At 36.2% G+C, this 25,105-nt stretch overlaps 3 protein-coding genes across 3 annotated transcripts in view; 2 read left to right on the top strand and 1 right to left on the bottom strand.

Annotated features, from left to right (window-relative positions):
• The first annotated feature begins 562 nt into the window (after nt 1-562).
• LOC125229431 (nucleolar protein 16) lies at nt 563-2,179 on the top strand. The gene is made up of 3 exons (XM_048134261.1): nt 563-765; nt 848-1,105; nt 1,204-2,179. The coding sequence occupies exons 1-3, from the start codon at nt 668-670 to the stop codon at nt 1,451-1,453; spliced, it is 606 nt and encodes a 201-aa protein (XP_047990218.1). The 5' UTR covers nt 563-667; the 3' UTR covers nt 1,454-2,179.
• Nucleotides 2,074-4,875, bottom strand: LOC125229430 (protein DPCD). Its single transcript, XM_048134260.1, has 3 exons — nt 4,300-4,875; nt 3,486-3,722; nt 2,074-2,323 (listed from the first exon to the last, which is right to left on the bottom strand). The coding sequence occupies exons 1-3, from the start codon at nt 4,672-4,674 to the stop codon at nt 2,219-2,221; spliced, it is 717 nt and encodes a 238-aa protein (XP_047990217.1). The 5' UTR covers nt 4,675-4,875; the 3' UTR covers nt 2,074-2,218.
• Nucleotides 4,876-5,381: 506 nt separating this feature from the next.
• Nucleotides 5,382-25,105, top strand: part of LOC125229410 (RNA/RNP complex-1-interacting phosphatase homolog) — an 86,532-nt gene continuing 66,808 nt past the window's right edge. The window contains exons 1-3 of the mRNA XM_048134239.1: nt 5,382-5,413; nt 5,535-5,589; nt 5,660-5,735. Of these exons, the coding sequence (XP_047990196.1) occupies nt 5,567-5,589; nt 5,660-5,735 (99 nt within the window). The 5' untranslated portion in view covers nt 5,382-5,413; nt 5,535-5,566. The remainder of the gene's footprint in view (nt 5,414-5,534; nt 5,590-5,659; nt 5,736-25,105) is intronic.

Raw genomic sequence — 25,105 nt, forward strand, 5'->3', positions numbered from 1 at the left:
AACCCCTTGGCCAAGATAAGAGCCGCTGTTTACACATTGGCGAACCAATCACTTGGCATTGGCTCTTCATGAAAGATGGACGTGGAATGAAAAAATCTAGGAAATTCTTGGTCATAGACGTTGTCAGAAAAAAAATATTAAAAAATAATAACCCCGTAGTAAAATTAAATTATTTGCAATATTAACAATTTTTTGAATATTCTGATAAGAACATTTATCTTTTTTAGGAAATACATTAAACATTTGCAAGGTTATTTTATTTCCTAAAATCTACACTATTATTGGCATAGATAAACTTATTATTTTCGTAAATATTTCACTACTGTCCTCTCTGACGGCTGACGACCAACTGAATGAAGCGCCAACGTGTAAACGCAGTTGGCCATTGGCGCCAAGATCCTTTGATGTGTGGACAAAAAACCGACACGAATCGGTTGGCCGGCAAGCGCAAGCGCCAACTGCCAACTTACGGCCAAGTAGCCCTCTACACACATGGCCAAGGGGGTTGGTGGAACTGTTGGCCATGTGTGTACAGCGGCCATCAAATTTCTCGCAAATGACGCAAATCAAATCAAACGTCAATTACACGTGGTTTTACGTTGTTTAGCAAATTAGCACAATTTTTGTTGTATTATCATTTACCCGTGTTAAGTAAAACACAATCAATATGAAGATTAAAAAGCAGCATCGTAAAAAGAAGTACCTTCACAAACTAAATCGCAAAAGAATGCATCTTAAACAACGTAGTACTGGTCAAGTAAATTGGTATGATTTTTCTGTTTGTATCTTTATCTCGACGATTTATTTCACGAATGTTAACTAAAGTCGTCCTTTCTGTTATTTTCAGTCAAACTCTTAAGGAAGCATGGGACATGAAAAAGTCGACACTTCGTAATCTTAAAGAGATGGGACTTGCAAATGATCCTAATAAAGCTATCAAAATTCCAAATTACAAGCAAGAACAGTTGAAACGGGCTAAAAAGATTGTCAACCAAGAAGAATCATCGGAGTCTGAAGAAGACGTTGAAGTTAAAATAATTCCTAAAAAAGAAGTTGTGGAAAGGTTAGAAAAAGAGGCCCGAGCACCAAGGGAACGAAGATTCATGTGAGTGCTCACCATCACATTCATATTACTGGCTACTGCAGAGGCAAATATTTGTACGCAATATTTGTTTATATTTATTATAAACATTTTTCTTACAGGTTACCTAAAGGCCAAGTGGAATACCTAACATATTTATTAGACAAATATGGCCATGATTATAAAGCCATGGCCAGAGACAAGAAAAACTTTTACCAAGAAACCTGGAAGCAGATTCGGGCTAAAATAAAAACATTTATGGGGATTCCAAAACAATATGGAGAGTATTTGAAAAGTAGAGGGTTGTTGGACAAAGAGGTTGATGAGAAGGAATTGCAAGAACAGGCAAAGGCATTGGTTATGGATGATTAGTGAATATATTACATTTGATTATATTAACATCTTCAGTGTGGCAATCAACTTGTACAGGGGTACAATATGACACACTAACTGTGTTAAACTACTGACTATTATTATTATATTATTTGATACACTAGCAGCTGATAGCTGATGCGTGTATATCACTGCACTTGTTGTTCTATAGTTAATGTTTATATTTTAGTTTTAAATGTTTATCATGTCTGTTTTTGAAACTGTTCACTGAGGGAGCACTTATCACTGTTTCTGGTAGTTTATTCCACTCGCGTACGACACGGTTTGATAGGAAGTTACAGTCTAAAAACTTATTATGCACCTGCAGTGCTACCCAGCACCAAAAACTTGCATTGAACAAAGTCTTACGGCCCAGCCACGACATTGGTCTAAGCGCGACAGCGGTGAGCGGCAGCCATACGTGCGAATGAAAACTCCCATCGCTGTGTCTCACTCCAATATATGGCTGCCGCTCACCGCTGTCGCGCTAAGACCAATGTCGTGGCCGAGCCATTAGTGATCATAATGAATTTGTAAATTCTTGAAATTATAAAAATAGTGTCATTGCAAGTTTGTTTTACATTTTGTGAATCTTAATGTTAATAATTGAAACCAAGTACTGCATCATTATTCATTTAATTAAATGAAATGTTTAAAACGTAATTTTAAATATTAAGACTAGATTTAAATGTAAGTTACGTAAATAAAGTTATTACATAGAAAGAACATAAATCTTCTTATTTTAACATATCAAGTAGTTTAAAACTATTGTGTCTGGCACTCATTTGGTATGTCTTTTACAGCCTTTACCTTGTTTAGTTCCTCAAACCAGGCTTTATCTAGATCTAAGAGTTGCTGCGGCTTTTTATACTGAAATAATAAAGTTGGGATTTAATTTAATAAAACACAAAGTTAAAAAAAGCATGCTAAATAACCTAACCACAAAATTAAAATTTTGAAAAAACCCCTGACTGCAACATAGTGGACCGATTTTCATAAAACATGACTAAGAACACTCCCGACTAACTCAGCTTTCAAACAAAAACAACTAGATCGAAATCGGTTCATCCGTTCGGGAGCTACGATGCGACAGGCAGACACACACACAGACAGACACGTCAAACTTATAACACCCCATCGTTTTTGCGTCAGGGGTTAAAAAGAGTTTCTGTCTTGACATGTAGTGATGCGGAATCAGGAAAAGCTACCAAAAATGTTCAAATTTATCATTATTCTACATAACCAACATAGCTGGGCATTAACTCGTTAATCCGTTAATCGTTAATTAACGAAGTTAACATTTCGATTAACGGATTAACTTTTAAGTTAACTTGAAAAAATGTTACCGGACTCGTTAACTTCCGTTAAATTTCTCTGAGTCCGTTAATCGTTAATCTAGTAGGGCACAGGCGCCATCTGCGCTGCGAAAAACAAGTTCTGAACGCTACTGTAAAAGCCCGAAGTATGGCAAATCCTATGATTTGCCGGTAAATCCTAGGTTTTACCGATGTCGATTGCTAAAAGTCCGAAATAGTACCTAAAAAGTATTATTCACGTGGATTTGCTTTTACTAACTTTGATTCGGTGAATCCTAAGCTTTACCATGGCGACTGTTGTAGTGATAGGGCAGCAAATTGGAGCCCTATTTACGACCACATTCGCTTCCCTAGCCTCTACCGCCCAAAGTGCCACAACAGTCCCGTCACCGCCAGCATCTCTCCTGACACAGCTCTTTGCAGTAGCTCAGGCGATCACTGCCTTCCACGTGCAGCCTAGAGTTCAATAGACTAGCTGTACTTCGGCCTTTTACAGAAATATAATACGTTATAGTGGATACTGATGCAACTAAATATTTAAAGAAAAGTTCATTTTTTTTCACGTGTTAACGGATTAACGATTAACTTTAACTTACGTTAAATTTGTCGAAATGTATCGCTTTAACGATTAACGAAGTTAACTTTTTAGTAACGGATTAGCGATTAATAAAGTTAACTATTTGATTAACGGTGCCCAGCTATGATAACCAACTTACCACAATGATGAGTGTGTTAAATTGATGACTAAATTGTATGTTAGCCTGTTCTAAAGGCATATTCAACCTCATCAATTCAGGTACTTGTAGTTTCTTGAAATACTTCTTATTGGTTGTGCGAACTATGATACATTTCTCCTCATTGTTGCAACTAATGGAGTAAGTCTCAATGGGGTATGGCAGGTTTCTAATCCTCCATTCTAGGTTGACTCTAGTGTTGCGTCTTGTAACAATAGGCTGAAAAGAGATTTTAAAGTCAAATGAAATTTTGGGCTGACTACATTTCATTTTTGGCTAGTGTCTCTGTATCTGTATTATTATGGAGTATGGTGATTGTTGATCTAGAGGCCCAAAAATTAAATTGATAGTTTCCTAGATTAATGAATATTTCATTTGCCACAGTATAACTATGTATAAGAATTAATAAAAATGCAGTGGAATAGAGGGCCACACATGTTATCTTATCTATAACTATCTCTATTAAAGCAAGAGTAAATAGGTATCTCAAAGGTAAGCATGCTCCACCAGAGACTGCATCATCACTTACCCTCAGGTGTGATTGTGGTCAAACTAAAAATTCATAATTCTTAAGTGGCCAACATAATTTGTGAGAAGTTCGAATTTTTTCATTGCCTTACAATTAATCAAATCTAACTGACTTAAACCCACCAATCCATGGGATAAGTAGTTTACCTATGTATCTGCCATATATTGAAAATAGGGGCACTATAAGCATTCAAGTTATGTCGGAAGAAGATTTGACAAGATTATCAGATATCAAACAAAAAAATTAAAGGATCTTATGACAACGCACCTGATCATTACTTTCTACAATTTCAGCAGTGTCAATACGAGGTGTGGCGTCAGGAATTGGGTCTCCTATTTCCACATCCCACTTGCCCTCACCGCCAAGCTTGCCTTTTACCTTCCAAGCTCTTCTAAGCAAAACTTGAGTGTCCACATTATACTCTTCTACCATTTCCTTGTCATCCTCGAACTTATAGTGAATCTTTTTTATCTTGTCCTGTTTTAAACAACTTTTCTCAGCTCCAAGAAGAGACTTGTACCAAATAGTGTTTCTGTGCATTTTGGATTGATCAGTGTTATTAAAAATACCTCTTATTCTCTTTTCAAAACTGTTGCAACCAGAATCTTCGGATACTTCGATCAAACAAGATTTTCTTTTCATTGTTTTGTTCCTATAGCAACCATTAAAAACTCTTTGCTGATTTTTATTGTTCCATTAAACTTAGATATTTATTAAGGACGCAATAACAGTAAGCATTGCTTTCCGGTTCTAAAAGCTAGAAATTTTGTAGTATTTAATACCATTAACACAATTTAAGTTATGGTAAACAATTTGTTAGGTTATATTATATATCAATTGTGTTTTAAATGTCACACCGTTCGTATCGTAGTCATGGGAGCGATTGAACGAGATCGAAGCGCTCCGATCAACGAACGAAACGGCACAAGCCTACTAGCTAGTCGGAGTCGGATGTCATCATGCAGCTGTTTTATATGTATATGTCTCAAACAATATGTACAGACTAAACAAAGTTTGAAAAAGGTAAGGTAAAAACCAATTTATAGCTTTTTACACAATTAAAATAGGTTAGCCACTACAACCAACTCATAATAGATATCTCTTAGATTTAAATTTGAAAGTTAATAAAAGTTAAATAATAAAACAACGAATGTACTTTTTGCTTTACATATACATGTGAAAAATTATGTTCGATAGCAATGGTGCTGTTTGGTAATTCATTTGCCTGATTAAAAGCTGTGCTGTGTGCTGATGTTGGTCATATTGAATGTTATTTATTTTGGCACTGTGTAATTCCGTGTTTTACTCTGTACTCTACTCTGTAGTGTGCTGTCAAAGTCACTGTCGGTGTCGTCACTTTCGAAATTCATTTTGGGTTTAGGTTAGTCTTCCCATATTTATTTACGTTTATTCAGCCTATTCAGGTCTTTTCTATCAATTCAAAATTATACGTATACGATGTGTAACATCTTTTTTGAAACCATTTTTCCATAACGTTACAGTATCACGCAGTGTTATAAGCACCTCGGTGAAGATGAGCAAAAGCATTCCAGATCGGTGGGTAAACATGCATATTGTTGTTTTTGTGGTCAACTCTTTCGATTTCTTTAACTCATGTCGTTTTCAGGTGGATACCGTACAAGGCATGTGGCAAAGTTATTGAAGGAACAAGGATTGTGTGTTTCAAGGTTCCTCTCAGGAAGGTGAGTACATATTTTTATGTGAATGGTTGAATTCCAATAAGGTCTAGTTACCCTTCGGGTTGAAAGGTCAGATGGCAATCGCTTTCGTAAAACTAGTGCCTACGCCAAATCTTGGGATTAGTTGTCAAAGCGGACCCCAGGCTCCCATGAGCCGTGGCAAATGCCGGGATAACGCAAGGAGGATGATGATGATGGTTGTCTTTACTGTACAGTTTGCTTAAATAATTGACATGCGTCCAACTTATATAATTGGCCATCACAATATTGAATGCAGTTGCCAAAATCTGCTTTATTGGAAACAACAAATTTAAGATGTCAATGTTTATGAAGACGGATGAATTACGGTTGTTATAACGCTTATAACCAATAGGTTTTTGCATTTCTGTAACTCCGAGAAACTACAAGCACTTCCTGTTTCCATTGATCTTCTGACGAGACCATTATTTAAGTTAGAAATATCACTGCAGTTTACAGGCTCAAATAAAATATACATAAAAGAAAATACAGTGAAAAACATAAATAAAAATACAAGACAGTAAAATAAAACATAAGAACATACATACCTGTTACTAACTTCTATGAAAAGAGAATATTTTACAATTACAATCCAGACAAACATGAACTTCTCTGAACATGATATGTGCCGTTACAATCTCCTAAGCATAAGGACGTAATTTGTCCTTATGGTAAGTGACAATTTGATACCTATTCTTCTAAATGTCAGTGCGTGGAAATTCAAGGGCCAAATCTCCTCCTATGTATGCAGTCTGCATCACCCTCTGCTATGTTTCCCCATTAGACATATTACACCGGTCAAATCTTACATGAAAATCGGCTAAAAAAACAAAGTGTGATGTAAAGCTGGATTTTTGGTATGTTATTTGGAGTCCTTGGGGGAATGTAAGACTATATTTTGCAAGCAAAAAAAAAGTGTGCTAACTTCGTAATTTAAAAAAAAAAGTAAAAAAATCGGACTTTTTTTGGTTTTTATTTTTTTATTAAAAAACTATGCGTTTTTGGTCAAAAATTGCTTTGTAATGTTGAAAGCGCATTAAATTTCAAACAGTTTGACATATTTTTTTATCAATTTCGGTTAAATAGTTTTCGAGATATGAAACGTCAAAAAAGGTTAATTTTTGACGCATTTATAAAATGTAGCGTTTTGCCAATATTTTTAGACAAATATCTGCAAAATACTTCATGATATGATATATATTGCAATATAACATTGAATAAAATTTATTTTGCTTTAGTTTTAGTGCAAATAAAGGTCTACTGACGAATAGTTACTTTGGTAAACAAAAAAAATCTATAAATAGAGAAGCCAAGAGTCTGGTAGATTAGTTAAGGTAAAATAGTTGACGCTAAAAGTTTTAGGTTGAAAGTGCTATCTATTCGATCTTACTTTCTTTGATATCCGTTTATCTGAAAAAATCGTCTAAGCTAACTTTGCATCGATTTGACTATTACTAATGAAGAAATAAAATACAGTAAAATTTTGAAGTTTAGGAAATTAGAAAAATAAAACAGAATTAGTTACATTTTCCTGGTTCTCCATCTTGATGGCACAACTCCTGTAGTGATAGAAAGTCCACTTGAGTTGTATTTGACCACCAATTGCTGTGGAATAAACTACGGGAACGGAAAGCGCCCACGCCAATTACTAAGATATTGGAGAAGTGGTATTCCCAGCAGAAGAACGTAGTAAGATGGAAGTCAACTCTGTCCACAGCCAGCGGGCTAAACTGTGGCGTGAGACAAGGAGGCAGTATGTCTCCGACTCTCTTCAGCGTGTACATTGATGGGCTGTCGCAGGTTTTGACCAGTACCGAGGTTGGCTGCTCCATCAATGGGCAAATGATAAATCACATCGCATATGCAGACGATATGGTCCTACTAGCACCATCTGTGGGAGCTATGCGTAAGTTACTTGCAGAATGCGAGAGATACGCCAGCCAGCATAACATGAGATACAATCCGGACAAGTCTGAATTTATGCTCATGGAGGCAGCACATATGCCCACACATGTACCACCTCTTTTGCTTGATGGAGTTCAATTGCGGAGTGCAATTCACATCTTGTTTTCCAGTTTAAAAGACCAGGAGGACATAGAAAGGCAGAGGCGAGCCACCGCTGTAAGGGCAAACATGTTGGCTAGAAGATTCGCCAAATGTAGTGACAGCGTAAAAAGACAGCTGTTCCTCAGTTTTTGTACAAGCGTGTACACTGTCGAGTTATGGTCCGACTACACCTGCGCGGCGGTGAGAGACCTGCGCGTGCAATACAACACATACTATGTACTGATATTTCGTTAAACGGAGAATACTATGATTCGGGCACGTCCACGACAACGCTCGTTGAGATTGCATCGATGTTATTGACCCTCAGTTATGCTTTAAAAACCAGTCCGTACAGGAACAATTTCGGAACAATCTGATTCAATTAATGAGGGTTTTCTACTCGTAAATATTTTTTTCCGCCAAGCGGCGAGCCTGAGGTCTTTCTGACCGTAAACTTAACTTACTAAATAAATGTTGATTTGATATACGCAAATATGTGTCTGAGTAATACTTGAACAGCCCCCAAATAATAATAATTCGTTCTCCGCTACGCCTCCTGTAAATATATGTAAACTATCCCATTTGGCCATTACCATCCACCGATTATTTCTGATCCAGTTATACTAGACTTATGATATAATCCTATTTTATACTGGCACTCTTTTGGTCTTAAATGAAAGCTAGTGAAATTTTCTACATTTTTATGTAATAGCCTGAGTTGTTTTACTGATATCTGTCTCAAAATATTAGCAAAACGAATATTTTCATAGAAAGGGGAAAAATGCTTTTTTTTGACGCTTCATATCTCAAAAAATATTTGACGGACATCGATAAAAAAGATGTCAAACTGTTTGGAATTTAATGCGCTTTCAACATTACAAAGCAACTTTTGACCAAAAATGCATAGTTTTTTAATAAAACGGCAAAAACCAAAAAAAGTCTGATTTTTTTACTTTTTTTTTTAAATTACGAAGTTAGCACACCATTTTTTTGCTTGCAAAATATAGTCCTACATTCCCCCAAGGACCCCAAATAACATACCAAAAATGCAGCTTTACATCACACTTTGTTTTTTTATTTCTCTTTTTGACCAGTGTATATATATGCATATTTAATTTAGGCCGAAGTTCCTAGTAAAGTAAGCAACTTTATAAAATGGTGTGATTGGATATCTCTAATGCACTTTGTGCAAGTCTGCACAAACTTTTTATATTATTTTACCTTTTTATAGTTGTTTGTCTATGATTTTTTATATTCCCTTTGTCTATTTATATTGATTGACTTAATTACATTTTGTTTTCACATTGATACCAGTGCCTATTATTTAATTTCTTTAAAACACTTGATGACTCTTTTTTTGTGGAAGGCTATAAAAGTGGTGGCAAACAATACGAATTTTAGTTTAATTAAAAACATATTCCTTAATTACAAATATATATTTCTCTTTACATTAACAAGACAACGCTTGATGTATAGACTCGCGCGCAAGAACGCAAGTTGTGCTAAACCACCAAGAGTATGAAGATTACAGCATCAGACCATTGTTTTGAGCTTAAACGCCATCTGTGATATGCCTCTTACACCATCACGTCGAGCAATGTAACTTACTCTGCTGTAGTTTAAAACGAACGTAATAGATGGCGACACTGGTATCAAAATTTCTGATGGCATATAATTAACCGGGCAACTAAAATATTCAACGGGAAGTTATGTCGGGCATACAATAATATAATTTGGCTGTGTTTTAATATTGTGGCGACAAAAAAAATATATGAGCCTCAAATACTAAGCACCATTATTATTGAAAAAACGGCAGCAAATTTCAAGCGACAAAAATATTGCCGAGGAACATTAAACAATACTTTGGCGACTAAAATAATAATTGGCACCTAGTATTGTAAAGCGTAAGATTTTTAATATTTGTAGGCATATAGATGTTAGCACCTAAATAATTATACTTAGCTCATCGTTTAAAGTAGTATTTAAATGGCAGAGGCAACTAAAAAAAATTATTGGGAAGTAGGTTTTTTTTAAACACATATAAATTCTGTTTTTTTATCATGCAGAAACGTCTGCGAGCGATATTACATATTGCGCAGTTGGTAAGCGCGAGCAGAGGCACCGTTAGGTACGACGACGAGCGAAGCGAGGAGGAGTGTTAGGTATCTTGCATCCCCAACACACATGACTCTCTATCAAAACAGAAATAGGAAGAAAATGGACAACTTTTTACCGCCTAAATATTATGCAATCAAAAATCTACGGAAGTACTCTTAATCTAGAAGATTATTTTGCTCTTTAACATTATGCCAGCATAAGATTCGATATTATAAAATCTGCGGAACGATTTATGCCAAAGCATATTATGATTAAGGTTTTCCTGCCAAAAAAAATAATCTTTCAGAGTGTTGTTAAGACTGCGTAAGGCCAGCCTTAGATTCGATAGACTAAACGTCATGAAAAGTTAAATTTTTTCACCATTTTTCATGGAAGGTTAAAATAGATATTCATATTTTTTGCGATTCCACAATAGGCAGGACATCTAGTTTAAAGTGTTTTCTTTTTCAAGCATTTACCGAAATGTCACTAATATCAGATTACCCTGGGCTGGGAGAGAGGCTGCTAGTGTCTTACGGTAAGAGTTTTTATATAGCCTGTGGCCACGAGTAAGCCTATTTATAATAATATTAAAACTAACCTAACCCCAAAATTAACATTTTGAAAAAACCCCCGACATGTGGACCGATTTTCATGAAACATCTATTAGCACATTTTTTTTGACAGCTAAACAGCTATCAATAAAAAAACTACATCTAAATCGGTTAATTCGTTCGGGAGCTACGATGCCACAGACAGACAGACACGTCAAACTTATAATACCCCTTCGTTTTTGCGTCGGGGGTTAAAAATATGGTTTCCAAAAAAATGGTGATAAGTGCTTGTTGCTATTACTTGCTATCCCCATTACGATCTCTGGCGAATGCCGGGGTGGTTAGCTTAGCGTGTGCGTGGTTTTTTTTTTTTTTTTTTTCGATTTATTTGGGACAACAAACAGTAACACACAAGGTTATAATAGAGAATTACAGTGTTAACAATAGTAAGGTGTGAGACCAACAACATCGTCCACCGATTACTAGATTTAACTTAAATCTACAGTATACAGCGCGAGGTAACAATGATATTGAATTAAAGGTACTTAACAATGGAAATAGTACAAAGGTTTGTGAATACAGTAACGCACTAACACAATTTTATTAACAGATATAGGTAACACGTAAAAGGTAGATAACAAATTACAAAACAAACGACTGCATTATCAACAATTTTGAGGACAAGTAAGAATGGTAGTAAGTACATAATAGAGTATGGTCTACTGGAGTGACTTTCAATTTTGTTTATTATTGAGTAATTTAATTAAGTTGTTTTTATATACATTGTCTGACATCATGAAAATGTCAATTTCATTGAAATGTAAGTTATATGATTTGACCATCCTGTTAAGGGGATCACGCTCCCCGGTTGGTGCGAACAGTTGGTGCATGCGAGCAGCGCGCTGTCGTGCCCGCGTCGGCACGCGGTAGCTGAGAGCCCCACTCAGGCTGGGACAGTCGAATTTACTATGACAAAGGTTATATCTATAGGACCATTGCGTCTAGAAGGAGGCGACGGTTTTGTAGGTTGAGTAATTTGTACGTATCGAGAAGCTGCTGGTAGCTTAGACCAGAACGGTAACAACGGTAATGCATGGCACGCAAGAATTTCTTCTGAAAAATCTCTATTGAGTTTTTGTACTTATCATAGAAAGGGTTCCATATCGACACAGCATATTCTAGTTGAGACCTAACCAAAGACATATAAATAGATTCTCTGGACTACTGCAACCATTTCTTTACTAGTGTAGGTGAGAAATTAGCAAATGATATTCTAACAACAGTTAATAAGTCGCAAGAAGATATAGCGCGCGGAATGACCTCAATTTCACCTCCCTCACCATCGCTTTTCCTTAACGCCATCTGTGAGTCCGAAGTTGAATGTTTGATAAATGGATTAAAACTTGATAGCTCTCCAGGTCTTGACGGAGTTACAAATCGCGTACTAAAGGCAGTCAAAAGCCTCATTATCTCTCCTCTGACCCACATATTCAACCTTAGTCTGTCTGAAGGAGTTTTTCCAGACGAGTGGAAAGAGGCAGCAGTCGTCCCAATACATAAGGCTGGTGACAAACTAAATCCCAGTAACTACAGACCTATCTCTCTGCTCGGGGCTCTTTCGAAAATACTGGAAAAACTGGTTTGCAAACGGCTAGTCAGCTTCCTGGAAAAATACTCCATAGTCTCCGACCGTCAGTTTGGTTTTCGTGAAAAGAGATCAACCGAGGACGCTGTGGTGTTGCTGACAAAACTGGTTTCAGGCTACTTGGATGGCAGCGAGGCCTGCATTGGCGTGTTTCTGGACCTGACCAAAGCATTCGACACCGTCTCGATACCCATACTGCTAAGAAAGCTAGAACTCATAGGTATTAGAGGGGTGGCTTTGGATTGGTTTAGTAGCTATCTGTCAGGCCGAACACAACGCGTAAAGATTGACCAGGATGTTAGTAACCCCATGGAAGTCATTTTCGGAGTCCCTCAAGGCAGCGTCCTAGGTCCAGTTTTATTCAATGTCTATATCAATGACCTTGCCTCCACCAAATTACCCAACGCTGAAGTAATTTGCTATGCTGACGACACGGTCATCCTTTTTCATGGACCAAACTGGGCTAACGCCACTAGTTGCGCTGTAGCAGGTGTAACTCAGATATCAGACTGGTTAACCAAAAATTTGCTCACTCTTAATGTCTCAAAAACTAAATTTATATGCTTTCATAAGACAAAGGCTTCTGCTCCAATTGCGTTATCTAAGATAAAAATCCATACCTGCAGCCGAAATGGATCCCCATCACCTTCCTGTTCTTGCAATTTTATCGATAGGTCGCGCAATATCAAATATCTTGGTGTGGTGGTGGATGAAAGACTGGATTTCAGAGAACACCTTAAGACTACTGCAAATCGCGTGCGCAAACTAATATACGTCTTTAAAAATCTCCGAAACTCTGCTTCCAGATCACTACTTAGACTGGTTTATATTAGTATTTGCCAATCAGTCTTAACTTATTGTATAACTGCATGGGGCGGGGCATGTAAAACCCATATGGTACTGCTGGAAAGGGCACAACGAGCCGTACTCAAGGTTATTCTTCGAAGACCTATTAGATACCCAACCCAGCTCGTTTACAGTGACATGGACGTTCTCACCGTCCGTGGTTTATTCGTCCTGCGCGTGGTATCTAAAGTGCACGGAATGGTCATAAAGTGCAACAACTACAACTCCATGTTGCAAAAGCGTATTTTCAAAATACCAGTGCCTGCGACAGTGTCCGTTTTCGCTCACCATTTCCCTAATTTTCTCCACCCCTTTGTTTATAACAAAGTCAATTCCAAAATCTGCATAAAAACGTTATCTGTTAGAGAAGCCAACAAAAAAACATCAGTCTGGCTCAGCTCTCTTTCGTATGAGGATATAGAGAATCTCATGAGAATAACCAAATAACCATAAACAGCCAACCCAGCCACCCAACACAGCTCACACACACACACACACACACACACACACACACACACACACACTAATGCACAAAAAAAAAAATCTAACTTCACCGCACGCAAGTAACGTAACCCACAATTCACTTTTAGTTTAAGTATAGTTGAAATAGATTTAAGGTTAACTATTGTATTATGTAACTCCTTTGTAATCTTCTTTTTGGTTATCTTTTATTTTTATTTTCACCTCATTCATTAGTGTCTTATTGGCCTTCGCACAAATCACGTCAATGAAATATCATGTCTGAAACGGTTACCTACGAGACAGGCTTTGCCTAGTGTAGGAACCAGCAAATCCTAATGATAATGCCTAAATGTACCTACATAACTGTCACTTAGTTGTAAGTAAGACCAGATAACTCAATTTCTGTTTAAGCTTTTTTGTGTGTACAATAAATACTTTTTTACTTTACTTTTTACTTTTTTTACTTTTAAATGTAGGTAGGTTGATGGTTGCTTAAAATCCATTCCAAGACGCATGATAAAACCGTACATTTTGAATGCTTTACCAATGATATAGTTGATATGAGAATCTAGATGAAGCTTTGAGTCCAGGTGGATACCAATACCAAGATCTTTTATTACCGAAACATTTTCGAGAGTCGATCCGCTAAGGGTATAGGAAGTGGGAAATGGGTTAAGTTTCTTGGTAAAAGTAATTAGTTTGCATTTAGGTAAGCTAAAAGAAAGTTTATTTATATGACAGTAATCACTGAGACGGTTTAAATCACTTTGAAATTTTAAGCGGTCTTCTTCGTTTTCGACTTCTTCGTGGATTGAGTGAGCACCTTCCGAAAATAAAAAAAAATATGCTGATCATTTAGTAAAAGTTCTAAAACAATTGTAAAACGAATCTCTGAATTTGTAAAAAGATAAATCAAAAGATACAGTCATTAACATGTGCTCACTCAGTTCTCACAAAATACCAACGAAAACAGTGAATGTATTCATTTAACATATAATATTTATATACTAACATTTAGTAAAAAATATGCCAACTTACCTCTATAAATTTTAGATCACCTAGTGACGTATTTAATTTTTTACAAATAGTTTCTTATGCTCACTCAATCCTCACACTTTTGAAAAGCCGAATTTTGATGAAAAACATAAGATTTAGACCGCTATTATATGTGTATAGTTTAGTAAAAGTGAAATGGGAATTTGTAAAATACAAAACGAACCACTAACGTGTCAGGTTTATTTATAATACATTTTTGTAAGTGCTCACTCAGTCCACACGTTTTGAGAAAGTTAAAAATGTAAATATCTTAAGATTTGTAGCACCACAGACACTCGAAAGTACTTCAACATTTAGTAAAAATTTTTACTAAATATCCACCATCTAATATTTTATATTCGTTGTCTGGTTTTAAAGATATTCAGACATAACTTTTCTCATACAAATGTATCATGTAGGGTGACCACACTATGTCGGCTCCTGATTTCTGGTTTCTTACTAGTGAAGTGTTATATTCTTTGTTTCTTACCAATTATCATTCATGTCCTTTTTAATGCATGAATGTCGATATGGTTATTATCCTGACGTCGATAAAAATTACACAATACACATCATCACTAGGCCAAGAACATAACCTAAAAACAGTTTGCAGATGGAGAATTAATATGGTATTAGTTTAATATAAACTATTATCAAAATTGAATGAAACTCCCCAATCTCAATATGACAATGGGAAGGCGGGGAAAATCGACAGCGACATAGTGTGGTCACCCTACATGATACATTTGTATGAGAAAAGTTATGTTTGAATATCTTTAAAACCAGACAACGAATATAAAATATTAGATGGTGGATATTTAGTAAAAATTTTTACTAAATGTTGAAGTACTTTCGAGTGTCTGTGGTGCTACAAATCTTAAGATATTTATATTTTTAACTTTCTCAAAACGTGTGGACTGAGTGAGCACTTACAAAAATTTATTATAAAAAAACCTGACACGTTAGTGGTTCGTTTTGTATTTTACAAATTCCCATTTCACTTTTACTAAACTATACACATATAATAGCGGTCTAAATCTTATGTTTTTCATCAAAATTCGGCTTTTCAAAAGTGTGAGGATTGAGTGAGCATAAGAAACTATTTGTAAAAAATTAAATACGTCACTAGGTGATCTAAAATTTATAGAGGTAAGTTGGCATATTTTTTACTAAATGTTAGTATTATTATATGTTAAATGAATACATTCACTGTTTTCGTTGGTAGTTTGTGAGAACTGAGTGAGCACATGTTAATGACTGTATCTTTTGATTTATCTTTTTACAAATTCAGAGATTCGTTTTACAATTGTTTTAGAACTTTTACTAAATGATCAGCATATTTTTTTTTATTTTATTTTATTTTATTTTTATTTTATCTTTATTGGGAAACAAACAGCTTACAATTTTACATAATATAGGTTACATGACTAACACATGAGCCAAAACAGTTTCCACTAATGGAATAAAGCAGAATTGCTCAAAGGGTACTTAATTTTAATCATTACTATTACTAAGTATATTAACAATTAGTGTGGGGAAAAGAATGAAGAAACAAAAACATGAGCATCGAAGTAAAGCAAAGCAACAACATAGATTTGATGTACTCGTATTATATCTACAGATCAAACACTTAAAAATTGATAATTTAAAGAAATTAGATACTAGTATTGGATTTTACCATAGAAACAAATTTACCAAGTTTTGTACTAAATAAATCAAAAGTTGAGTATTTGTTGTTATAAGTTGAACATGCTCTAACAAGATAGGAGTTCTTTACATACCTAGTACGACAGAATGGTATTGCGAATAGAGCATTGGTTCTAGTTCGGGTGCTGGTGCACCTGTACGAAATGTTATTGATAAGATATTGCGACTCAGTCAAATTATTTAATAATTTAAATAAAAATATCACATCTTTGTGTTCTCTACGCAGCTTGAGACTTACTATACTATCACTAACAAATGATTCGAACTTGTAGTGCATCCATTTAATGAATTTATTTTGAATTCTCTCAATATGATCAATATGTACCGAATATTGAGGATTCCAAATAACGGAAGCGAACTCCAAATGTGATCTAACGAAAGCGTTATACAATAAAATAAGTGTATCTGGATCCCTGAAGTCTTTGCTCTGACGAAAAATAAAACCCAACATTTTGTATGCTTTCGACGTGATTTTATCAATGTGAGACGTGAGCTGGATCTCATTATCAATCTGAACACCTAGATCTCTAACTTCACTTACTTTATTCAGATTTGTGTTTTTGAGCTGGTAATCATAAGTGAGAGGGGAACGTTTACGAGAGAATGAGATCGTGCAGCACTTCTCGATATTAAGGTCAAGACAATTTGTAGTGCAGTAATGATCCAACCTATTTAAGTCATCTTGGAGATACACACAATCGTCTAGAGACTTCACTAAAGTAAAAATTTTTATGTCGTCGGCGAAAAGTAATACCTTGGAGTGGTGAAAGCAATCCACAACGTCATTTATAAAGATGTTGAAAAGCAAAGGCCCTAAATGCGAGCCCTGGGGGACACCTGACAGAACGGGGATGAAAGAGGATGTATGCCCTTTGACAGACACTGCCTGAGACCGATCTCGGAGGTACGACGTTAACCACCTCAACAAATCACCATGTATACCAAACGTCTTCAACTTGTGAATTAGGATATTGTGTGAGATTTTATCGAAGGCCTTAGAGTAATCCGTGTAAATAGCGTCAACCTGAAACCCTTTGTCTATTGCCTTTAATGAGAAATCTAAAAATTCTACAAGATTGGTTTCCACCGAACGTTTATTTATAAAGCCGTGTTGATTAGGAGTAAGTATGGGTCTCACCGCATTGAACAATTGGTCATAAATTATTTTCTCAAATAATTTTGGAATTGAGGACAGTTTCGATATACCGCGATAATTTTGAATATTATGCTTATTACCGCTTTTATGGATAGGTACTACAAGAGAGCGCTTCCAAATTGTTGGCATAATTCCCGATTTCATAGACAGCGAAAAAATCACCGAAATGGGAAAAGCTAATGTTTTACTACACCTTTTAAGGAATACAGGGTGGATACCGTCAGGTCCACCGCCTTTTGATTCAGCTAATGTTTTAAGGTATCGTTCTACTAAATCTGTCTGAAATGTTATATTACTGATCACATTTAAACTAGTATTAGAATCATATTCAAGGGAAGACGGGGAAACATTTGGTAACGAATTGTGTTCAAACACCGATTGAAAAAATGAGTTGAAAAGATTGGCTATAGCACAACCATCATTAGCTACATTGTCATTGAGGAAGACAGAATCGGGAATATTGTTGTTACATTTTTTAGATTTGATAAATGACCAAAAGGCTTTAGAGTTTTTTTTTATATTGTTCTCACTCCTTTCAATAAATAAAGTGTAACATGCTGCCTCTAACGATTTGACTGTAGAACGAAGCTCAGAAAAGCTATTATAATCGGACAGTCTGCCATATATTTTCCATTTTTTATGAACCTTATGTTTTTTTTTAATTAATTTTATTAAATGACGCGAGTACCACACTGGATATTTATTATTATTTTTAAATAATTTGGAAGGAACGAATTCTTTAATTATAGCATTAATTTTTGAATAAAAATAATCAACTGCCTCATTAACACAAGGCGTGTTTAAAAGTGGGTCCCAGTTAATTTGGATTAGTTTAGAATTAATCAGGTCATAATCCGCAGCGAAATAACGGTAAACCGTACGCGGCGCTTCCTTTAACGGCCGTTCCCTCCAGTTGACATCAACGGTAACACAAAATACGGGGTGGTGAGTGTCTATAGGAACGAGCGGGTTAGTAGGGTATAGATCGCAATGGCAGTTAGACAGAGCTAAGTCGAGCTGCCGTCCGTTTTTGTTTGGTAGGTGGTTAAATTGTGACCAATTCGTTAAGTGCATAAAGTGAGATAGTTGAGTTATAAGGTTGTTGTGATTGGGGTTGGAGATTTTATACGTTTTAGCGTCACATTCACACGGGGCCCATATGGCTTCACCTAAATTAAAGTCACCCAATATTAAAAATAAATCGTCTGGACAATCATTGTATAGCTGTGAAATAAAATCAAAAAATAAAGACTGTGATTCTAATTGATGCTTACTTTGTGGGAAATAACATGTAAACAATTTAAGTTTTATTTTCGGAAGGTGCTCACTCAATCCACACGCACACTAGCTTAGCGTACTCGTACGCTACTTCGAGAATTCGTATATAAACTTATATTGACCGGGATATAGACCGTGATTACCTTTTTGATTTTACTGTGTCGAAATATCGGGAGCTCGCTAAAAATCAAAAAGGTAATTACGGTCACGGTCTATATAAGTCTAATGAAAATAACCGTGAATCATTCAAAACTCTTAATTCGTATATAGTCTTATTTAGTCCTAGTCTACTTTTATTGAAACAATGCAAGTATTGCAAAACCTGTATAATCCCATTATTCTCAAAATTAACTTAAGTTCTTAAGAAATCTGTCCACATTATTAGGCTTGTTTGCAATTTGTACGACAGGACAACCTTTTTAACCGATTGCCGGTTACCTATTGATAATCGGAGAAAATGTCGGGCATTGTTGGAAAACTCAGCGTTTAAGCGATAAGTAGGTAGTTACTTACTATACTCGGTTATATGCAAGCTATTATAGAACTTGTAAACACACTACACCACCCACAAGCCAAACCTAACTCAACACCACGCTATCCGCAATAGCAGGTGCTGCCAAAGGGTAAGCCGACAATGAATGCATTATTGGTCCAGCACTTGTTTGCATAACTGTCACCGTCTGCCCATTCACTCAACTTCGCTACCTCATCTAAAAAGACATGATTCCTCATCATCTCTATTACACTTGCGACCTTTTTTAATCACCATGCCACACCACAGTTATATGGCAAACAGTGCCCGTAGATCTGTGTTAATTTGTTCTGCATAGCACTTGCATCGCCGAGATATCAGAAGTGTGTTTGGTTTGCTACTCGGAATCATGAAGATGTGATAATCGAGTTCAAGAGATGACTTGAGTTTTGATTTTATTTGCGTTGCGCCCTGTAGCGTAAATTTGTAGGTCGCCTTTTGGGCTCTTGATAATAAACACTCTAGTATTTGTATTATCTTTATTTGAATCTGTAGAAAGTTAGGTACTGTTGATTTGATTACCTAGGTATAGGTAACCAATTAGGTAGAGTCTGTTCGGAAAGAGAAGAGTCGTAGAATGTATTGGACCCCATACATTTAACACATAGTATAATATTTTCAGCGTTTTAGAATGAAGATATTGTAATTGATTTTGAAAAGTCGACATAGCAGACAGACACATAGTAGGCAGAGCTGCTTTGCTTGCACGTTAATTTCCTTGCAATGCCGTTAATTAATAAAATTGTTCATCCTGGTTCCTCATATAATAAAGATGGTGTTTAAAGGTTGATATTAGTAGGTACCCCTACTAACCCTAGATATTAAAGCTTCGTCGACATCAGAGTTGCGCTATTTGTTGCATACTTAGATAGATAGATAGATAGATATACGTTTATTTGTTTGTCACAATACACACAGAATACACAAAAGAAATAAGTTACAAAAAAGAATTAGAATACATAATAAGCAAATTGGAAAACAGGAAATTACACAGATTTTTACAATAGCGTACTATGATACTGTGCGCGTCGCAACAAGACAAAAGGGTCACGGCTCAGTATTACGCTACGCCCTGAGGCAGCAGCACTGATATTCTGCCGGAACCGGATCAGATCACGATAACACATAATTGATTGAATAAGAAATATTGTAAAGAGATGAAATTATATACCTAAAATATCTATAAATAATTGCCTATGAAACGAGTGAGATGAATGCTATGATGAAAAGAAATGTGTGTTTGATCTGTTAGATCGATAGATAGTAAAATAATTGCTACAGCTAGAGCTAAACCTGAAGCTAAATCCGGTAATCTGCAACCAGGTAGCCATAAGGGATACCCAAACTTTGTTTTTCTAAAAGATATTTTTTAAAATGACGTTTAAAAGTAAATTTAGTTTTAATTTGACGAATCGGGGGCGGGATATTGTTCCAGCACCTGGTTGCGAGATACCGGAAACAGCCTGTAAAAGCAACAGTTTTGTGAGGGTGAGCTTCTAGGAGACATCGCCTGGTAGACCGTGTACCATGTCGTTCATGGAAAGAGGATATGCGTATTTTAGAGAATAAGTAATGGGGCTTTTTGTCATTCAAAACGCCAAATAAGAGACTAGCTAGATGTAAGTGCCTCCGTGAGGACATGTTTAATATGGATGCTTTGTTAAGGTATGGTGTAATGTGTGTTCTCGGTGGTATTGAGCTACAAAAACGGAAACAGGCATTTTGGACTCTTTGGATAAGACGACGAGTTTTTTCCAATAGTCGTGGCCCGTACACAATGTCTGCATAATTTAACTTAGAGAGTACCAGCGATTCGCACAACAACTTACGAATTTCCTCATTTAAGAGGTATCGTACTTGGTATAAGACCTTAAGACGAAAAAAACACGACTTCACTAATTCTCCTATATGCTTCTCAAACCTCAGCTGGTTGTCAATGACTAATCCCAAGTTTCTAGCCTCGTCTACGCGTTCGATCAGTGAACCCCTTATAAAAATTTTAGGTTCATTACATAAAATCCTAGAGAGTTGTACTTTGGATCCGAGTATCATAAACTTTGATTTAAGTGGGTTCAACAGTAATCCGTTATTATCTGCCCAAGTGGAGATATTTTCCAGGTCTGTACTTATTTTTTGTAGTGCCTCATCGAACTGACTTGGACGGGCTGCATAATATAGTTGAACGTCATCTGCGTATAGGTGATAATTGCAGTTTTTGATGCTTTTGGTGATATCAGCAGCGTATATAATATACAGTAAAGGGCCGAGTATAGAGCCTTGAGGCACTCCTCGGGTTAGGTTTCTAGAGTCAGATATCATTACTGTACCATCGTACTTAGTTAATTTAACGGATTGCGTGCGTCCATTCAGATAATCACTAAACCACGCCAGTGATCTCGAACCTACTCCATAGAAACGCAATTTAGCGATTAGCAAGGCAGTATCTATACAATCAAAGGCGCGAGAAAAATCTAATAACACTAGACAGGTACCCTTGCCATTGTCTTGCTCTGAAATGATGTTATCTACTACATCCATTAGAGCTGTAACCGTTCCCATTCCCTTGCGGAACCCTGATTGCACGTCAGGTAGAATATTATTGTCTTCTATATATTTGTAGAACTGCTCATAAACAGCCTTTTCCAAGACTTTAGACAAAAAAGGAAGTATGCTGATTGGCCTTAGGTCTTTAGGTTCAGAAGGGTTATCCACCTTAGGCAGTGGGGTGACCAGGGCAGACTTCCATATAGCAGGCACCTCTCCAGTCAATATTGACTTATTAATGATAGCCGTAATCACAGAGAGCGTACGCGGGAGTGTAAGTACAATCATATCCCTATTAATGTTGTCTACACCGGTTGAATTTGAAGTAATAGCCACAATATATTTACCTACCTGCTGTTCATTGACCGGCTTGAGGTTAAAAAGAGAGTTACCAAATAAGTTACCCTCAAAATCTAAAAAGGTAGACAGTGGAACCCTGCTACACCCAGGCACATCCAAAAAGTTATCGTTGATCAGGTTTGGATCATTAAAACGGTCAGGAGACAGTCTCGGTTATTCGAGTCTGATAAAACAGTTTTTTTAAGATTTTTCCATAATGACTTAGAATCTTTATAATGTGAATTTATGTGGTTGTTTACTTAATGTTTGAAAATGTGTTGTTTCTTCTCTTTGTTGTTTCTGTAAACATTACGACCATGTAACATAAATTCACGATGGATCACTACATGAAACGTAATCAAACTAAGGAAACTTGCATACATTATCATACATTGCCTCCTTTACACCTCAAAGTCACGTAAATTTTGATAGGACTATTTCGACACCGCAAACGAGTAAGATCTCGAAGCATAAAACTAAATCCTTTATTTAATTCCTTGTTGAAGCGGGGCGGTAATAAAACGCAATTGTGCGTATTGAGGTAACCTTAATCCGTTATACATCCATCTCTATTTGATCGCCCGCGTGTCAAAATATTTGTCCCCACCAAAAGGAACCCGGCTTGGAAATGACTAATCCCATATTTGATAAAACAGCGGGTGCCTTACAGTGTCGACTACCCTATGAATAGTTGATTCTTTTTTCAACGTCTTTTGAGTTTTTTCTCTGGTTTTTAATCGGTTTCCGTGACGATGGCGCTTTGATTCCCGGTTCTTTATTCATTGGGATCTAGTCATAAATTCTAATAGTTTTGTTCAACTTTGAATTATAAAGGGATATTAACTTAATGGCAATCGGTAGGTGTAATTTGATATGACTCGTGACTATATGTCTGTTACTTTATATTAAGTTTCTCACCGGTTATGATTTTGGAATTTTCAATTTGTATTTTTATTTTCTGAATGCATTATTGCTCAGTCGATCCGGACTCCTTTTATAGTTTCGGCATCTGTTAGGAACTTATTAGATTCATTGAAGTTTAGTTCCACTTTTTGTGACTTTTGTTGTAATTATGATTAATGGCGACAGGGGGCGTTTGCCTTTCATCCAGGTAGCAGATGGCAATTCAATATTTTGTCCTTTCACTTGCCAACTAATTGCACCGTTTTTGTAGTGCCGTGAAAGATTGAGCATCTTGGAATAACAATAAGTACCAGATGTGGAGTGCGATTGTCGCATGGTAGGTTGCGTGTTTGTTTAACTAAAGTGTGATGCTGATGATCAATATTTTTTTACGATATGTTTTGACTTTCGATATGCGCGAAAGCGATCGTGCAGATGGGGCCGTCCTATGAATCAGTGAAACGAGACTTGCAAGAAAGCTACAATCAGCAATATTCAGAGGTTTCAGAACCATTTTTGTGCATGTGCCTACACTCTACAGGATCTGATTTAGGTATGTCTGAATGATTTTTATTAAAACCTGTTTAGGATCCCAAAGCACAATAAATTAAGAAAAATAGATAAAAAAATATCTTTTTGACCACTATCAGATTCAAATAGATACTGTAAGAATATCCCATTTTTGACCATTCTCCATCAGGTTTTAATCCACACTCAAAGAGCTAGATGGCGCCAGTAGCCACGCGTGGCCAACAAAACTCTTATCAGTATCCTACGTCGAAATAGTCATCAAACTGCAACATCTTGCGACATCTGTTTTAGCTTTCACGCACTAAACCTATAACGTCACATGGACGTATGAACGAGATCCGCGGCGCCCCACCCCGCGCCCCACGCCCCGCGCCCCGCGACCACGGCGCCGGCGACCTTGAGTTGAGAGGCCCCAGCCCCCGACCAAAGGATGCATTGATTTGTTAAAATTTAAAGCACTCTAAAGCAGGCGCGTAGTTAATTAGAAATATGGAAATGAATATTATTATGTAAGAAATACATAAGTATAATAGCTAAGAATGTACATGTAGTAAACATAATGAACAAAATGTAAAGTACGTATTTGATAAAACATTTTCGAGAGTAATATTTTTATTCATAAAATTGTGCAAACACTGCAAACTTAATTTAAACTCTGAAACTATTTATTTTCTGAAACATGGTATGAAATGTTGTCATTACGTCCTTTTAAGTTAAAATATGCTTCCCGGTACCACAACATAGTGTAATTTAAAAATACAGATATAAAATTAATACTTCGCAAATAAATTACGACTATAAACACATAAAATTATTAAAACACCAAGACCAGACAATTTAAGCCTGGCGTCCACTAGGCGCGCCGATCGAGCCTTGGTAACCCTTAGGCCGTTTTTACATTATCGTTTTTACATAAAAAAAATCGTATTGTTTCTTACTACAAAAGGTCCTTTCTCATTGATAGATGTCGAAAAGTGAAAAGTAAAACCTTTGTTGAAAAATTTTGGTTTTTAGAAAAAAAAAACGTTTAAACTCTTTTTAAGTGCCAGTCTGAAAAAATATATTCAAAAATATAAAATACATAGTTATTTGTTATACAAGAGTGCAAAGTTGTATTTTAACGGCGAGTGTGGAATTGAAAAACGAGCAAGCGAAAGTATTCTATAGTTGAACCACGATACACAACAACATTTTCCCTCAGCAAATGTCGGAAGGATTTCAAAGGCAAAAATCAAAGATGGCGGCTTCAATGTATGGGATATCGGTCCTACATCCGATATCGGATCGGATAATGTGAAAACGCACTAACGATTAATGCTTAGGCCGTTTTCACATTATCCGATCCGATATCGGGTGTCAGATCGACATCCTACATCCGATAAACGCTTCCGATAGTGTCGGATGTACAGTCAACCAATTGGAACCCTAGGCCACTCTACAACCATGTCAAAATGACAAGCAGTAAGAGGTTTCTTACAATCTGATTTATAACGTTACTATGACATAGTTCTACAGTGGCCTAGGGTTCCAATTGGTTGACTGTAGGTCCGATAAAAAGCATTGTTCCAAATCAATGAAGTATGATTTTGTATCAAAAAGTATTTAAAAAATGTTTTATATTTAATAATTATAAGCACTATATTCCAAATATTATATTGTAAAATTAAAATAACGGCATAA

The sequence above is a fragment of the Leguminivora glycinivorella genome, chromosome 9 (genome assembly GCF_023078275.1).
Source record: "Leguminivora glycinivorella isolate SPB_JAAS2020 chromosome 9, LegGlyc_1.1, whole genome shotgun sequence".
Classification (NCBI taxonomy): domain Eukaryota; kingdom Metazoa; phylum Arthropoda; class Insecta; order Lepidoptera; family Tortricidae; genus Leguminivora; species Leguminivora glycinivorella.

Coding starts and splice junctions, on each gene's coding strand:
- LOC125229431 (XM_048134261.1), top strand. CDS start 668: ATGAAGATTAAAAAGCAGCATCGTAAAAAGAAGTACCTTCACAAACTA. Junction 766..847: donor AGTACTGGTCAAGTAAATTG/GTATGATTTTTC, acceptor TGTTATTTTCAG/TCAAACTCTTAAGGAAGCAT. Junction 1,106..1,203: donor CCAAGGGAACGAAGATTCAT/GTGAGTGCTCAC, acceptor TTTTTCTTACAG/GTTACCTAAAGGCCAAGTGG.
- LOC125229430 (XM_048134260.1), bottom strand. CDS start 4,674: ATGAAAAGAAAATCTTGTTTGATCGAAGTATCCGAAGATTCTGGTTGC. Junction 3,723..4,299: donor TTGTAGAAAGTAATGATCAG/GTGCGTTGTCAT, acceptor ATCTCTTTTCAG/CCTATTGTTACAAGACGCAA. Junction 2,324..3,485: donor TTAACACACTCATCATTGTG/GTAAGTTGGTTA, acceptor TTATTATTTCAG/TATAAAAAGCCGCAGCAACT.